Genomic DNA, 17,061 nt, shown 5'->3' with positions numbered 1-17,061 from the left:
ACGGTGTCGAAATTAATTTTAAATAAATAGATTCTATGAAAAAAATTAATTTTAAAGTGAATTAAAAATAAAATGATTAATGTTTAAGATACATTAATACAAAATTGAGTTGAAGATAAATTTCACTAATAATTAAATTATGTTTAATACACTAAGAATTCAGTTGGGTGAGAATTTAATATTTGTGATTAGGGGTGGAAATATGCTAGGTTAATTTAGGCTTTATAAACTCATCGTTAGTTGGTCTAGTGGTGATTGATGTTAGACTGGTAGGGAGAACCACGGTTTGATGGTATTTAAAAGGTCTAAGCATGTTCCATGGTCGAGATGTCGTGATTGATCGTCTACCTTGTACAATTTTGAACAGTGCCCTGAAACGTCTCAAATAACCCGATAATTTCTTCAGTGACAATTTTTTAAAATCGCAAAACAAAATTTCTTATTAAGTTAATTAGTTGGGTCTTATTAGTTTGCTAGGTGTTTTGGTAGTATATAAACTTGATGTATCCTTGTGAAAGGATAGATAAGTAACATTTTCATAGAATCATTGATTAAGAGAAAAAAATAGTGTTCAAGTGAAGAAGTTGTGATTTCTTTTCATATCATATAATCCTAAGACCCATTTACATATTCAAACGAAATGAAACCAATAAAATTCGGATTATCATTTTTATTTTTGTTGCTGGCCTCTAAATCCTTCATTGCAGAATCAAAATGTAGCAAAACTTGTGACTTAGCTTTAGCTTCCTATACTATACCTGTTGGTGTAGATCTCGCATATATTTCAAATACCATGCAATCCAAGGTTGTTTCTAAACGTGAAGATATTTTAATCTACAACTCAGACACAATGTCAAACCCAGATGTTATCCTATCACATTCAAGAGTGAATGTTCCATTTCCTTGTGATTGCATCAATGATGAGTTTCTTGGTCACACATTTCTCTACGAAGTTCAACTAGGAGATAACTATGATTCAATTGCTGAGTTGAATTTTAGCAATTTGACCACTGTGGAGCGATTGGAGCGAGACAATGTTTATACAAGAAACAATATCCCTGATTTTGCGAAGGTTAATGTCACTGTTAACTGTTCCTGCGGGAACAGAGAGGTTTCTAAGGATTATGGATTGTTCATCACATATCCACTTAATTCTGAAGACACTTTGGAGTCTATTGCAAAGGATACAAATCTTGAGGCTGATTTGTTGCAGAGGTATAACCCTGGTGTTGATTTCAGCCAAGGGTTCGGTCTTGTTTTTATTCCGGGGAAAGGTTAGATATGTTATAAAGTTTGATTATAGTATAATTGGTCTTTATTAAATTGATATACCTACTCATTCATTTAATTTTCTCGGTTTAAATTTGCAGATGTAAATGGAGTTTATGTTCCTCTTCCCCCTAGGTAAGTTTTATTGTGTTACCCTTCATAATTTGGTTTCATCATAATTTCCATTTCCTTTTCTCTCTTGCAGAAAAGAATCTCACTTAGCTAGAGGTTTAGTTATCGCTGGAATATCTTTTGGAGGAATATGTATGCTACTGTTATTAGCAATTTGTATATATGTTAGATACTTTCGAAAGAAGAATGGAAAGAAGTCTATGTTTTCAACTAAAGATGCCAATGGTGATACTGGATCCAAATTTATTGTGGTGAAAAAATCACCAGAGTTTTCGTTCATAGAACTAGCCAATGCTACAGATAATTTCAGTTTGGCTAAAAAAATTGGTCATGGTGGTTTTGGAGAGGTCTACTATGGAGAGCTAAGAGGCAAGGTTTGTAATCATACCATTGTTAGTTTTATTAAACTTGTTTTGAACTTTTTCTGACAAGCATATGCCATTGGTTTTGGTATTTCTTAAAAATGATTTTTTTTTTCTTGTTAGTAACAATCCATGTTCCTATTTTAGTCTCTTATTTAGTAAGCTGTATTGAATTACACAGAAAACTGCAATAAAAAAGATGAAGATGCAAGCAACAAGAGAATTTCTTGCTGAACTCAAAGTCTTAACAAGTGTTCATCACTGCAACCTGGTAAATTTTCAAACATTAAACATGTTTTGTTATTTTATGAACTTACTTGAGTAATATCTGTGTCTGTTTGAACATATAGGTACATTTGATTGGATATTGTGTTGAGGAATCTCTATTCCTTGTGTATGAATACATGGACAATGGAAACTTAAGCCAACCTCTACATAACTCAGGTGAATATATAAGTACATGATGAAAACTATCTATTTTCATCGATGTTTCATTAGTTTGAATGCTGTTTGCAGAGAGAGAACCAATGTCGTGGTCTACCAGGTTGCGAATTGCTCTAGATGTAGCGAGAGGCCTCGAGTATATTCATGATCATTCAGTGCCTGTATATATCCATCGCGACATTAAATCAGATAACATTTTATTAAACGAAAACTTCACTGCAAAGGTGTAGTACTATGCCTCAGCAGTATTGCAAAAGCTTCTTAGTTCTTAATTCTGTACTTCTTGAGATAATTGTGGTCGATTATACATTATTCATGTTATTACAGATTGCAGATTTTGGATTAACCAAGCTTACTGATGTTGCAAGTTCAACCCGTAACACTGATCATGTGGCAGGCACATTTGGTTACATGCCGCCTGAGTATGATGGGATATACTTCTCTTTTTATATGGTTGATAGATATCTTAGGCTCTAGTCCACTTCCTTAGTTTAATTCTACCATTCACTTTTGTGCAGAAATGCATACGGACATATTTCTCGCAAGGTAGATGTATATGCATTTGGAGTTGTTCTTTATCAACTAATATCTGCCAAAGAAGCTGTGATCAAGATCGATAAACCTAGTGCCGAGTTCAAAAGTTTTGAAATTAAGACAGATGAATCTATTGATGAATACAAGAGCCTTGTAGCCTTGGTAATTGATTTTTATTTTCACAATTTGTAACCTCATTTATAGTTGTATAAATCTAAGTTATGATGATATGTATGTCAGTTTGATGAAGAGGGAGATTCTATAGAAGGTCTAAGAAAAATGGTGGATCCAAGGCTAGGAGATAACTACTCAATTGATTCCATTAACAAGGTACTTACTTATGAATCATAAACAGTTTTTTGTTTCTAATTTCAGCATCTTACAAGCTTTACCTGTTTTTCCACTGGCAGATGGCACAACTTGCAAAGGATTGCACAAATCGAGATCCGAAAGGACGTCCGAGAATGAGAGCGGTTGTGGTTTCACTGATGAAACTAAATTCTAGTATTGATGATGGAAGTATGAGAAGTAGTGAAGCATTGAGTCCTATTAAGGAGCTTGATGAACAAAACTGAAATTTCACCTGTGAAATTTAATACTATTATGTTATGTACTACTTGTAAAGATTATCATAAGAACAACGGAAAGAAAAAAATACAAAATGTGGATAATAGTGTATTGAAATTTGGAATGATATATGTGTGTTAGAAAGCAACAATTGAAAAAATCAGACTTGCGAAATTATATTTTTGGACAAATTTAAGTCAAGGGAGTCGACCCATTGGTGTTGGGAGTCGACTCCAAGAAGATAGAAACAATTTGATGAAAATATGCCTCAGTGGGAGTTGACCCATTCGCATAGGGAGTCGACTCGATTCATAGGAAATGAGAAGGCGACCCATGCTGTCTAGGAGTCGATTTCAAGTGGACAGAAAAAAATGAAGAAAAACAGCTTCAGTAGGAGGCGACTCACAGCTCGAAGGAGTCGATTTTAGGACTTTAGAATACAAGTTCAATGTATTGATAAAATATTTATGGGAATCAAGTTGTCAATGTTTTAGAACATTAGTCCAATATTTTAATAAGATGCTATGTGAATTAAGTTGTTAATGTTTTAGGACACAAGTCCAAAGTTGATGAGATACAATTTGTGAACTATGAATGACCATGTGAATACCCTTAGGATCGATAAGAACTAGTGTTTGATTATCAAACTCAACCCAACCTTAAGGTTTTCCGGTGTGAACCAAAGCAATAAAAACAAATGGAAGAATAGAGAGAGTTCCGTTATTCAAAATCAAATTGGAGTGGGACTTGAGTTTAATTATTTTTTTGTCAACAATTTATCAAAAATTGAATTAACAATGAGAAGAGGATTACAATGCACAATACCTCCACAGGCCCTAAAAATCATCCCTAAGATCCATCAGAAATTGAACCAAATGTTGCTCTTCTCTTTAATTAGTGTACACTTTGAGAGCTTTCAATTCAGTAAATTCTATAAGAACCAATTGATTCCACAACTTATTTTGTGTCAGAGCTCTAATATCACTCCTCAACTTATACTTTTTCTCAAAATCCTCAAATCAAACCGCGAGCTCACGTATTTATACATTCAACAGTCCGAAAGCCTAAACAATGGGAGACTTCAAACAAACTCCAACAACACAAATATATATTCAACACCCACGTTGCATTTCTTAACCGGATTCTAATAGGCTTTACATCAAGGTACATACTATTCTAGCCTTAAAAACCTCTCACTTTCAACTGTCATCGGATTTGGTCGTTAAAATGTTTGTAGGCATCCCTTTCAACGCCGACCGAGGCATACCGCGAGTATGGTTTGCTTTTTTCGTCAGAATAGTCTGTGTGTTTTGAAACATGGATACATCTAAAATGGTAAAATACCGGTCTCGGATACATACCCTTACAGAGTACATGTACCATACTCGTAATACTTCTTTTTTCTTATTATTCGGTTTTGAGTGAAATTATGATTTTCTCATATATATCAAACTGGTATATTTATGTGGGAGTATGAGGTAACTTAACTGATATGTGCTAAATTGTTGATATTTATAAATTAACTACTTTTAAAAAAAATCTAGTATATTGATTTGTTTTAATTTCTTTGTTATTGTATCTTAACATTCTTTTTTTTTTATATTTTTAAACTTTTATAATAGTGTTTAGTTGTAAACAGAGCAATTTAATTCTCTACAATATATTTAATAAAAAACACTTATATTTTTATTAACATACTCGTATTTTTTTTAAATGTTGTATCTCCTACTAGTACCAGTACTTGTATCTATAACCGTACCGGTTACCTTAGCCTTATTTATGCATATAGTTTGTGTGATACAAGAATATTCTTTTGACAGAATATTCTTTGACATTTTCAGTATATTAATGAATTAATTAAGGACAAGTCAACTCTTATCCCAACCAACCATTACTATGTTCCCTCCACATTCTCTAGTCAAACATGCATTCATAACATCGAAAAGGCATGCATATCAATATACATTCACAAAAAATCGAAACTTGAGTCACAAGCCATTTTGAATTTCTCTCATTCTTATTGACTAAATGAAACTAAAATTTTGCTTACTATTGTTTCTGTTTGTGGATTGTGTTTTTTTCAAAGTGGACTCCAAATGTGTGAAGGGGTGTGATATAGCTTTAGCTTCCTACTATGTCAAACCTGCATTTATATTCCAAAATATAACAAACTTTATGCAATCAAAGATTGTGTCAGTGTCCGATTCATCTGAAATTATAATCAGATACAATAAAGACATGGTATCCAATCATGGTGATCTTTTTTCCCTTTTTAGAGTCAACATTCCATTCCCATGTAACTGTATTGGAGGTGAATTTTTGGGACATGTGTTTGAATACACAGCAAATGAAAGAGATACTTACGATTTGATTGCGAATTATTATTATGCAAGTTTGACTTCGGTTGAACTTTTGCGAAAGTTCAACAGCTATGATCCAAATCATATACCTATTAAGGCCAAGGTTAATGTCACTGTCAACTGTTCTTGTGGGAACAGCCAGGTTTCAAAAGATTATGGGTTGTTTATTACTTATCCGTTAAGGTCTTCGGATACTCTTGAGAAGATTGCAAGACAATCCAATCTTGATGAAGGGCTGTTACAAAGTTACAATTCTGGTGTCAATTTCTGCAAAGGGAGTGGGATAGTGTTCATTCCAGGAAGAGGTATAAGTTTTCTACTTTTCTTACATCACTTTTTGATCTTCCGCTCAACTGCGTTTGATACAACTGGTTGGATCTTCCGCTGACACATTTGTCACTTGCAGATCAAAATGGAGATTATGTTCCCTTGTATCCTAGGTTGGTAACTTTGAATGTCTTACTCTTCATGTGCCTTATAGAAGTAAATATTGCTTCATGTAATTTTCTAACTTCCATTTTTCTCTATTGCAGAACAGGTTTGGCCTTCGGAATTGTTATTATGATGATTTTTTTTTAAGCCTGATGCTTGTTCACAAAAAATATGAGAATGTAAAGAAGATGAATGCTTCTTGTTAGCTTAAATTTGATTCTATATAAGCAGGTGTTGCTAAGGGTGTAACTGTGGGCATATCTATAGCAGGAATATTTGGGCTTCTATTATTTGTTATCTGTATATATGTCAGATACTTCCAGAAGAAGGAAAAAGAGAAAGCTATACAGCGAGAAGCTTCTATGGCTCTTTCTATTCGAAATGGCAAGTGTATATCTTTTCGTATTCATATTCTTTCTAGGTTCTTATAATCTGCTTATTTGAGCTTATCTTATAATATGAACACCTGTATCACTATTCGTATGAACTTATGAAAATAATTTATAACAGGCTCGTTGTTTATTTAAGTCAATAAATTTTCTAGGATAGCTTATGAAAACAACTTAATCATACTTGCTTATAGTTGTTTCTATTTCTGGTGATGTCTCAGGATATGAAACTTCGGGATCTATTAGGCATGCTACTAGCCTTACAGGAGTTATGATGGAAAAGTCAACAGAGTTTTCATATGAAGAACTAGCAAAGGCTACAAATAACTTCAGCTTGGATAGTAAAATTGGTCAAGGTGGATTTGGAACAGTCTATTATGCGGAACTTAGAGGCAAGGTTTGTAATCATAGCATTGTAAGCTTAATTTTGCATTGAGCAATTGAAAGAAAAGTTTAAATAGTAAAATGAATATTTGTTCTTGTTTGTAAAATCCATGTAAGTTGTGTTCATTTACACAGAAAACTGCAATAAAAAAGATGAAGATCCAAGCAACAAGAGAGTTTCTTGCTGAACTCAAAGTCTTAACAAGTGTTCATCACTGGAACCTGGTATATTTGTGTGCATGTGTATGTGTTTGAACATATAGATTGTTGTTTATACTAAATTATACAATGTAACTTTGTAATCTGTATCCATATAGGTACACTTGATTGGATATTGTGTTGAAGGATTTCTATTTCTTGTATATGAATACATGGACAATGGAAACTTAAGCCAACATCTACATAATTCAGGTGATAACATTAAGAGTATCAAATTTCAATGATGTTTCATTCATGTAACTTGAGCATAAAATGATCAAGTCAAACTAATTTTCAGAGAGAGAACCGATACCGTGGTCTACGAGGATGCAAATTGCTTTGGATGTGGCGAGAGGCCTCGAGTATATTCATGACCATTCAGTGCCAGTATATATCCATCGCGACATAAAATCAGATAATATTTTACTAAATGAAAACTTCACTGGGAAGGTATAGTACTTTGGGGAAAGCTTTTTCAGTTCTTACTATTTTCCTTGTGGGAGATCATATGGATAATATTCCTGTTACAGATTGCAGATTTTGGATTAACCAAACTTACTGATGTTGCAAGTTCAACAGATAACACTATTCATGTGGCAGGCACATTTGGTTACATGCCGCCCGAGTAAGACAAATTTGGTTTTTCTTTTTATGTGGTTGATGAAAGAATTTGAAGTTATGAAATATTAGAGTTTAATTTTATCATTCACTTTTGTGCAGAAATGCATATCGACGTATTTCTCGCAAGATAGATGTATATGCTTTTGGAGTTGTACTTTATGAACTAATTTCTGCCAAAGCAGCTGTGATCAAGATTGATAAATCTAGTACCGAGTTCACAAGTCTTGAGATAAAAACCAATGAATCTATTGATGAATACAAGAGTCTTGTAGCTTTGGTAATTGGTTTTTATTTCTCAATTCATAACCTTATTTATAGTTATATAAAACTAATTTATGATGATGATATTTATGTCAGTATGATGAAGTTATTGATCAAGAGGGAGATTGTATAGAAGGTCTAAGAAAGCTGGTGGATCCAAGGCTAGGAGATAACTATTCAATTGATTCCATTAACAAGGTACTTATTTATGACTCATAAACCTTTTTTTTTTTTTCTTCTAATCTCAGCATCATACAAGCCTTACCTGTTCTTTCACTGGCAGATGGCACAGCTTGCCAAGGCTTGCACAGCAAGAGATCCAAAAAGACGTCCAAGAATGAGAGATGTTGTTGTTTCTCTAATGAAACTATACTCTACTATTGATGATGAAAGTATGACAAGTAGTGAAGCATTGAGTCTCATTATGGGGCATGATGATCAAAATTGAAGTTCCATTGTGAAATTTAATCCAATTTAATTCTGTACTGGTTGTAAAGTTTATTATAAGAGAAGAACAACTGAAAGAAAAAAACATACAAAATGTGAATAATAGTAAATTGAAATTTGAATACACAATTTATCTTTAATTAGAATTTGTGGTACCGAATAATAGCATGACTGGTCTAGACCAATGTTAGCTAGACCAATTTAACTTTCATTTTGGGACACCATTTTATTCCAAATGGGTCGCTCATTGTGGGACTGGGACGGAGGGAGTAGTAGCAAAGCTTAATATAAGAGAAGACTCTGGAAACCATTTTACTTTAGTTTTTGTAATGAGTATGCATAATACTTGTTCTCAAACACATTTTCTACAAAGAATCATAATTTGATACATAATGAATAAAAAGATCAACAATGTAACACATCCACAACTGGGTGCAAACCCATGGTAGCCAACCAATACATACAAATGTTTCATCTTTCTATTAAGTTCTATATCATGATTACCCAGATGCAATCCTTCACAACAGAGAGTGCATCAGAATTAGCCTTTTTGATGAACAGCAATCTGGTGTATGTCCATCTCCTTCAACATTACTGAACGTCCACAAGAATCACACGGTGCAGTCCTCGACCCACAAACACTCTCATGCTCAGACAATCCTCTTAATCTGTCACGCACATCCATGGCAGAACTTCCAGCTTGAACCATATCACCACAAAACCGGCATGAAATTAGTCGCAAGGGACACACTGATGCTTGATGTTCCACCTACAAAAGTTAAAATAAAAAGTTGAAATTTCTTGGTCGGATAGTCAAATTTCTAATTGTGTATCATGTTTATCAAATCCAAATTCAAATTGTGAATCAGAAAACTATTTTATGAATCATATAATTACCAATAAAAATATGACAACTTAAAGTGAAAACGAATGACATTGGAAATTCAGTGGATATATCACATAAGGACATTAAATTGGTTCAAAATTCAAATCATAAATCAAATGATAAGAAAAGTGGGTAGCTATACAAACATGACAAAAAAAAGTATCTACCAACACTAAGTTTAATGGCATGTTTGTTTCTGTGGTGGAAAACCAACTGCCACGCGTCTGACCCAGAAGTTACACTTTGTAGCTTCTCTTTTACACAGTGGGACAGTCCTCAAATGAGGGATTAGAAATTCCAACGTGTATCCAAACCTACGCTAAGTAGTGATTCATCAGTCAACCCATTCATTGAAATAGAAGGACGGCCAGCCCATAAGAGAAGAGGCTTATCCATGCAATTCATCATAGTAAATCTATAATGAATTGGGATTCCATACGAGATTCGTGTTCAAAACAGATATACCCTAGGGATTCATATCAATTGGGCTCAATTTTGTATCGAATCTAGAGACGACTAGTATGTATCAGATTGTCAGATTGAGTTTTTCTTATGAATTCAGATTTCAGATTGTCAGATTGAGTTTTTCCTATAATTAACAAGGACATTAATTGCATACTCATTGGAAGATTAAAACATCCAATAATAGCTATATCACATTTGTTAGTAAAACCATAAGAAAAACAAAAAATTTATGTAAATAGGCAACAAAAAACAAACTAAATTTCTTTACGTCCATTGCAATTGTTAGGTTAGAAAATAAAGATACATTACAAATTTTCATCGGCCTCTTAATATTTCTATTTTCTTATAAACAGCAAATGGCGAACATGCTTATTTAAAATATATTGATCTACTCAAGTCTCAAATTCAATAAATTTTGTATCAGCATGAACTGCAATCTCTATAAGTCTCAGAAACCTAAAATTTTGACATTAATTTTATTTGGTGCAGATAAATTGGCATTTCGTATATCCATGATTTGGAATGAAGATGAAGAATAGAGGACATCTATGTGTAAATGCAGGAAAGCATTATTAGGAAAATGTCAGAGTTCAACTTACAAGCACGGATACCATCAATAAAAAGATATCATCATTGTCGGCATAATAGTAAGTCAATACAAGGAAATCATTTGATGCTAGTAACTATTACTGTTTAAGATAGAAGGTATCTTTAAAAAAGAGGTGGTTAGGTAAATGCAAGAAACATAGTTTAAAAACTACAATATATTTCAATTAATGAATAGAACAGTGAAAGACTTGGAACATAACAGACCAAAAGAACAGTATCAAACAATGAAAGTAGAAAACACAAAAAAGAAAGAACAATAAAAAAGTAAAACTACAATAAACAAGAAGGGTGTGAGATAGGAAACTTACCATTTGCTCTTTCTCAAGTACTATTCCGCAAGGGCATTTAAGTGGCTCGTGAAAAACTTTCATGTGTTTCTCCAATTCTGCCTGCTGGAAAGCTTGACCACACCTGTTACAATGAATGTGATTTTTGGACTCCTCGATTCTAAGAACAACTCCACAACCTTCATGCTGGCAAGTAACATTGTGCCTGCTACAGTAAGCTTCATGTAATGCAATAGTCCTTGAGGGTATGTAATGCCTGCAATTCCTGCATTGTTCAGTATCCAATTCCATGGGTGACATAGAAGATGATGCTTGCTGACCCAACTTTTGGTTTAAATTATCTTGAATCGTGACTGATAGCTTGTACTCGGTTGATCCTTTAAATCCGTATACACCAATGCTGTAAGTCCCCGCAGCCAAGTTTTTATCTTTAGAGCTGAGAATCAAAGTCTTTGATCCAATATCATGGGAAGACCACTCATGCTGGTGTCGTGTAGGAAATATGAGAGGATGTCTAGAAATGAAAAGATCAGTGTCTCCCTCATTGTCTCCCTCATTTGTCTCTGATTCTAATTTTACCTCAATACTAGAACTCCCACTAGAAATTTTCTCCCAAGTGTTATTGTCTATTGAAAACTTGTAATACACAAACTTTCCTTCTTCTACTGTTCCAGTTTGTGGCGTCCGAAATACAACTGGAATTAAAACATGTTGATGAGTCTGTTCTGAGAATTCAATCGGATCAACTATGTCGACTTCAATATCTGTTTCTAAAACAGATACACTTGAAGAAGGTTTTAACTCAAGCACCTTTAATTTGTATTCAAGTTCTCCATAGTTTACAATGAAAATGTCACCTTGAGAAAGAGTAGCATGCTGCCGAAGACTTGTTTCGAGGATAGCTTTATGGTTTGGCAAATCAGAAAATCCTACTCTTTCAGGTTGAAGTTTGGCATAAGTCCCTTTTGGAAGCCAAACATACCGGACTTCCACCAATGGAGATTCCATAATAGAACCTTCACAAAACAAATTATTCCATACATGAGGAGGAAGACCCACTGAACCTTCATCAGCAGTGAATTCTAAAACTCCTGAATGGGTGGTTCCAGTTTGGTCTTCGTCGGTACCTTGAATGCCTGAAGATCCATCCTTGTGAGTTAACGATAACTGAAAGTACATCGGTCCCTTGTCAAGAGCTCCATGATCAGACAAATCTGTAAAACAAGAAGGAGGCAATTTGATCTTATCTCCACTACCTTGATAAGGGACAGCTTCTAGCAAACGATAAAAATCAATTCCCCTCCCAGCAAGTAGGTTTTCTTGCATCAGTTGGTCAGCCTGAATTGAGCAAAGTAAATGAAGGAATCCCACATTTAGTATCACAGTTAAAACCTAGGCATAAAAGTATGATAAAACTGACATTCATGATTGGCAAGTTTATCTTATCAGCGGTGGGTGAGTATTAACAGATACAATTATACATTTCAAATTTCAATATCATAAAAGGTAAAATAATGAAAGAAAGAAAAACAATAGACCAGCTGGTTATAATATTGCAACTGATAAGAAACCATTCAAGAACCTATATTTGTCAGCATAATCATCTACCAACCAGTCAAGAGTTCAACGCTTCATTCGCTACCCTATTTTTCAATAAAATTACTTCTTGGCACATGATATGCCTCGTTTAGCCACACAGGGTCATAGCTTGAAGGGCTACATCATATACCTAACACCTTATACTTTTGCATTATATGGTTTCTTAAAGCTATCTTAAAGCTTGACAATCACACCACCATACATATTCAGAAGCTTCTCTCAAGTTGGGGACATAATAAATGAATTCAAAAAGTCAACAAAAACATAGAAATTGAATAATCAACTACATTATATAAAACTCACGAGTAATAACTATACTAAACCCTAGACTAGCAAAACTCGAACACAGATATATCTATCTTCCATTTTCAAAACCATTATAGAAACCTAAAGCTTCCATTTCCATATTTTCATCTCTCAGATTATCCAATCCAATCACACTAATATATTTCAATTTTCAATCAAAAGTCATATCAAACACAATTCACAGAGAAATCAATTGATTGATAATATAACTATTCGACATCAATTCGAAGGATCCAATGACGATCGCATTTGAAGAAAAGCGAAAGACTGAAAACTAGGGATTAGGTTATACCTTGAGTTGAGCTTCAGCGGCATCAATACGACGAGATCGTTGAGCAGCTTCAATGGCTTCCCTTTGAATCCGAGCATCCTCTTTGGCTTTCTTTTCCTTCTGAACTTTCAATCTCGCTTTCTCTTTTCTTTCCTTCTGCTCTTTTTCTATCTTCTCTCTCGCTCTTCGCAGTTCAAAATCCATTTTTCTGTGTTTCGTGTTTGCTGAGTTCGTGTTGGTTACGAAATGAAAAGAGTTTGTGATTTGTGAATTGTGATTGTTGATTAATAGTAATTGATTAAGTATTAAGCATTGAATAGAGTTTTGGTTTGAGTTGTTGTGGGTTGGTTGCTTCTAGAATGATCTGGGCCTTTCTTTGTGGGCCCTGTGAACCCAATGGGTTTCCATGAAAGCCCACGAATTTTTTCTGCATTGACTAATAAAAGCTCGTTTGAATTTTAATTGGTAGTAAAAACTTTATTATATGTCTAACAAGAGTTCAACATAGCTCTCCTAGCTAAACAGTCATGGAGATCCCACACCGAGCCAAACTCTCTAGTTGCTCGTGTCCTAAAGGCCAAATATTATGCGGGGAGGATGTGCTCCAAGCAAAAATAGGCAGAAAGCCAAGTTATTTATGAAGAAGTGTTCTCGGCGTTAGTTAAGAAAGCGATCGACATAGGGGATTATGAAGGATTTCTCATTAATGGTAAATGCGAGGATGACATTCTTTAATTCGCGGTTGATACATTATTGATTAGGGAAGGTAATTGGAAGCAAGTTTGGGCCATAAAGATGATTTTGAAGGCGTTTGAATTGGTCTCAGGTCTCGGTATCAATTATCATAAAAGTAAATTGATAGGAATCAATGTCACCAGCAATTTGCTAGAAGCGGCTTCTTCTCTTTTGTCTTGTAAGGTGGAAGGAAAAGTTTTCACTTTTCTAGGCATCCTTGTTGGATCGAATCCTAGGAGGATTTCGACTTGGAACCCGCTTTTGGAGAAACTCAAGAAGCGTCTTTTGAGTTGAAAAAATCGCTTTCTTAACTTTGGAGGGAGGATTACTCTCATAAAGTCTATCTTATGCTCTCTTTCTATCTTCACAATGTATTTCTTTAGGATGCCAATGAAGATAGTTAAAGAGATTAATAAGCTCCAAAGTAGATTTTTGTGGGGAGGTTTGGAGGAGAGAAGAAAGATCCATTGAGTGGGGTGGAACAAAATTTGCTTACCGATTGAAAAGGGAGGTTTAGGAGTTAAAAAGATTGATGATTTTAATTTTGCTCTCCTCGACAAATGGAGGTGGAGGATCCTTCAAAGATCGGACTCAATTTGGTACAATCTTTTATGCGCTAGGTACGGTGACATTTGTTTGCAAATTACCAACGGTGGAGATTTTGTTACGAGTTGCTCTTCACAATCTTATTGGTGGAAGGATATTTTATCTTTAGGGAAGGACCTATCTAAGGATGCCATAGTCAACAATTGCAAATTCAAGGTTGAAAAAGGATTTAATACCTCGTTTTGGCATTCTAAATGGTTTCTTGATTCATCTTTAAAAAATGCTTTTCCCTCGCTCTTTGCGGTGTCTCTACTAAAGAACGTTTTGGTAGCTAGTATGGGAGGTTTGAGAGATGGCATATTGTTAGAACAAGATTTGTTCTGATCAATTATCTTAGTTTTGATGATAACAATAATATGAATTTTGCTTAAGATAATATGGTACTCTAATCCAATGCAATTTCCCTTTCAGGAAATATATAAAGAGTACGCATAATTCAGCGCTCAGAAGCTTTGTCTCAAAGGGTTCAGCATGCAACATCAGAACATGGTCTGGCAAGACATCAGAAGATGGTCGAAGCAGAATCAGAACATGGGTCTATGGAAGCATCAGAAGAACAAGAGAACAGAAGCACTGAAGTTCTGATGGTATCACGCTCAGAAGCACTTCAAGGTCAGAAGATCAGAAGATGCTTTGCACCAAGCTGTTTGACTCTGATGATATTCAAACGTTGTATTCACAAACATCAGATCAGAAGAAAGTACAAGTGGCAAGCTACGCTGACTGACAAAAGGAACGTTAAAAGCTACTAAAGGCTACGTCAGTAGACACAGCGTGAACAAGGCTCGAGGTAGTTGACAAAAGCGTATAACATTAAATGCGATGCTGTACGGAACACGCAAAGCATTAAATGCACTCAACGGTCATCTTCTCCAACGCCTATAAATATGAAGTTCTGATGAGAAGCAAGGTAAAATTAATTCTAACGATTCTGCACCAAAACAACTCATATTAACTTGCTGAAACGCTGTTCAAATCAAAGCTCAGAATCTTCATCTTCATCAAAGCTCACTACATTGCTGTTGTAATATATTAGTGAGATTAAGCTTAAACGTTAAGAGAAATATCACAGTTTGTGATTATCGCTTTTAAGAAGCAATTGTAATACTCTTAGAATTGATTACATTAAGTTGTAAGGAACTAGAGTGATCGTGTGGATCAGAATACTCTAGGAAGTCTTAGAGGTTATCTAAGCAGGTTGTAACTAGAGTGATCGTGTGGATCAGAATACTCTAGGAAGTCTTAGAGGTTATCTAAGCAGGTTGTAACTAGAGTGATCGTGTGGATCAGTATACTCTAGAAAAGTCTTAGAGGGTATCTAAGCAGTTGTTCCTGGAGTGATCAGTGTGTGATCAGAAGACTCTGGAAGACTTAGTTGCTGACTAAGTGGAGAACCATTGTAATCCGTGCGATTAGTGGATTAAATCCTCAGTTGAGGTAAATCATCTCTGCGGGGGTGGACTGGAGTAGTTTAGTTAACAACGAACCAGGATAAAAATAACTGTGCAATTTATTTTTATCTGTCAAGTTTTTAAAGCTACACTTATTCAAACCCCCCCTTTCTAAGTGTTTTTCTATCCTTCACATATGACAATAGGGGAGCTTAGGCATCACCAAAACAGCCGTTGGGAGCGCTGTTCAGGCTGCTGTTTTGCAGCTGCTGCATGCGACGGTTGCTGTTGCCGGGTGCAACCAGTCGGGTCGTGAGTTGGTTTTTGTGGGAGCTAGGTAGCAATGACGAATTTTTTGTTAAATGCTGTTATAATTATTATGCTGGTTTTCTGTATCCTTTTGGTTCGAATAATTTGCACGATGATGCTTTAAAGCTTGTTTGGAGGATGCAAGTTCCTTTCAAGGCCAAAGCGTTTGGCTGGAGACTCTTAATCAACAAGTTACCAACAAAGGACCTTTTGAAGATTTGAGGTATGATTTTTTGGATGATTCAGTTAATTGTGTTTTTTGCAATTCTACTCTCGAAACTATGGAACATCTTTTTTTTCAAGTGTTATATTGTTAAGTTAATTTGGAGGGATATTGCGGAGTGGATTGGTTTGTCTGATGTAACGGGGGAAGACCCAAATGGGAGTTTCATGCTATGTTACAACTATTGTAAAAACATGAAACTGAAGGAGGGAAGACTAAGTTGCATTTGGTTGGCTATAACTTGGAGCATTTGGTTAGTTAGAAACGGTATCATTTTGCGGAAAGATTCTTGGAGCGTTCTTAACACGGTTTGGACTATTAAGGCGTTGGTGTGGAGATGGTCTTTCATGGGGGAAATTCTCATCCCAATAGCAATTTCTACGATTTTTATAAGAAACCGTTGTTTTTTCTATCGTAAGATCAATTAGTTTGTAATTTTTTTTTTGTCGAATTTATTTCGTTATCTTGTTATACAGATTTTGAGAACCTTTAAATCTCTTTTTAATATATCTTGCTTAAAAAAAAAACTTGTAAATAATAATATTGGTTCAAAAGTCTTGGTCTTTCCACCTTTGGAAGAATGATTGTTTTCATTTTATTCGGTCCATAAAAATACACCAAACATTTCTTACAGGAGTGCACATGCATGTTCCTCTAAATGGGGTCCTTTTTTCTTATTTTCACTTTTCACTTTCCTTTTGATGGGAGTGTTGTGAAAAACGTTTTGGTCATCCCTTGTATAAGAGAAGATGATGCATGTTTCCTTTTTCTTCGGTTCCCACTTATGATTCTAACAAATTAATGTTGGTGTTGATTATTCCTATCACTAAATAAATATCATATTTTTTCCGGCGAATTCGAAACTGCAATATTAAACAAATAAATTCTAGTTACTAAATTATTTAATCAAAAAATAAATAAATTAATATCATACTAAATAATAAAAGAAATAAAAATATGGATTAAATCGTTAT

At 34.6% G+C, this 17,061-nt stretch overlaps 3 protein-coding genes across 3 annotated transcripts; 2 read left to right on the top strand and 1 right to left on the bottom strand.

Moving 5' to 3' along the window:
* The first annotated feature begins 617 nt into the window (after positions 1 to 617).
* Positions 618 to 3,880, top strand: LOC131615999 (lysM domain receptor-like kinase 3). Its single transcript, XM_058887205.1, has 10 exons — positions 618 to 1,274; positions 1,371 to 1,404; positions 1,475 to 1,775; positions 1,945 to 2,034; positions 2,114 to 2,207; positions 2,280 to 2,431; positions 2,535 to 2,629; positions 2,726 to 2,903; positions 2,982 to 3,071; positions 3,152 to 3,880. Exons 1-10 carry the CDS (start codon positions 641 to 643, stop codon positions 3,314 to 3,316), a joined length of 1,833 nt encoding a protein of 610 aa, XP_058743188.1. The 5' UTR covers positions 618 to 640; the 3' UTR covers positions 3,317 to 3,880.
* Positions 3,881 to 5,336: 1,456 nt separating this feature from the next.
* Positions 5,337 to 8,401, top strand: LOC131619763 (lysM domain receptor-like kinase 3). Its single transcript, XM_058890829.1, has 12 exons — positions 5,337 to 5,973; positions 6,075 to 6,108; positions 6,202 to 6,206; positions 6,329 to 6,502; positions 6,711 to 6,886; positions 7,009 to 7,098; positions 7,191 to 7,284; positions 7,370 to 7,521; positions 7,602 to 7,696; positions 7,792 to 7,969; positions 8,050 to 8,151; positions 8,237 to 8,401. The coding sequence occupies exons 1-12, from the start codon at positions 5,337 to 5,339 to the stop codon at positions 8,399 to 8,401; spliced, it is 1,902 nt and encodes a 633-aa protein (XP_058746812.1).
* Positions 8,402 to 8,438: 37 nt separating this feature from the next.
* On the bottom strand, positions 8,439 to 13,115 carry LOC131616000 (uncharacterized). The gene is made up of 3 exons (XM_058887206.1): positions 12,845 to 13,115; positions 10,669 to 11,985; positions 8,439 to 9,169 (listed from the first exon to the last, which is right to left on the bottom strand). Exons 1-3 carry the CDS (start codon positions 13,025 to 13,027, stop codon positions 8,942 to 8,944), a joined length of 1,728 nt encoding a protein of 575 aa, XP_058743189.1. The 5' UTR covers positions 13,028 to 13,115; the 3' UTR covers positions 8,439 to 8,941.
* Between the last annotated feature and the right edge of the window lie 3,946 nt (positions 13,116 to 17,061).

The sequence above is a fragment of the Vicia villosa genome, linkage group LG7 (assembly GCF_029867415.1).
Source record: "Vicia villosa cultivar HV-30 ecotype Madison, WI linkage group LG7, Vvil1.0, whole genome shotgun sequence".
Lineage (NCBI taxonomy): Eukaryota > Viridiplantae > Streptophyta > Magnoliopsida > Fabales > Fabaceae > Vicia > Vicia villosa.
The sequence above is the reverse complement of the archived record's forward strand: the minus strand, read 5'-3'. Positions and strand labels throughout refer to the sequence as shown.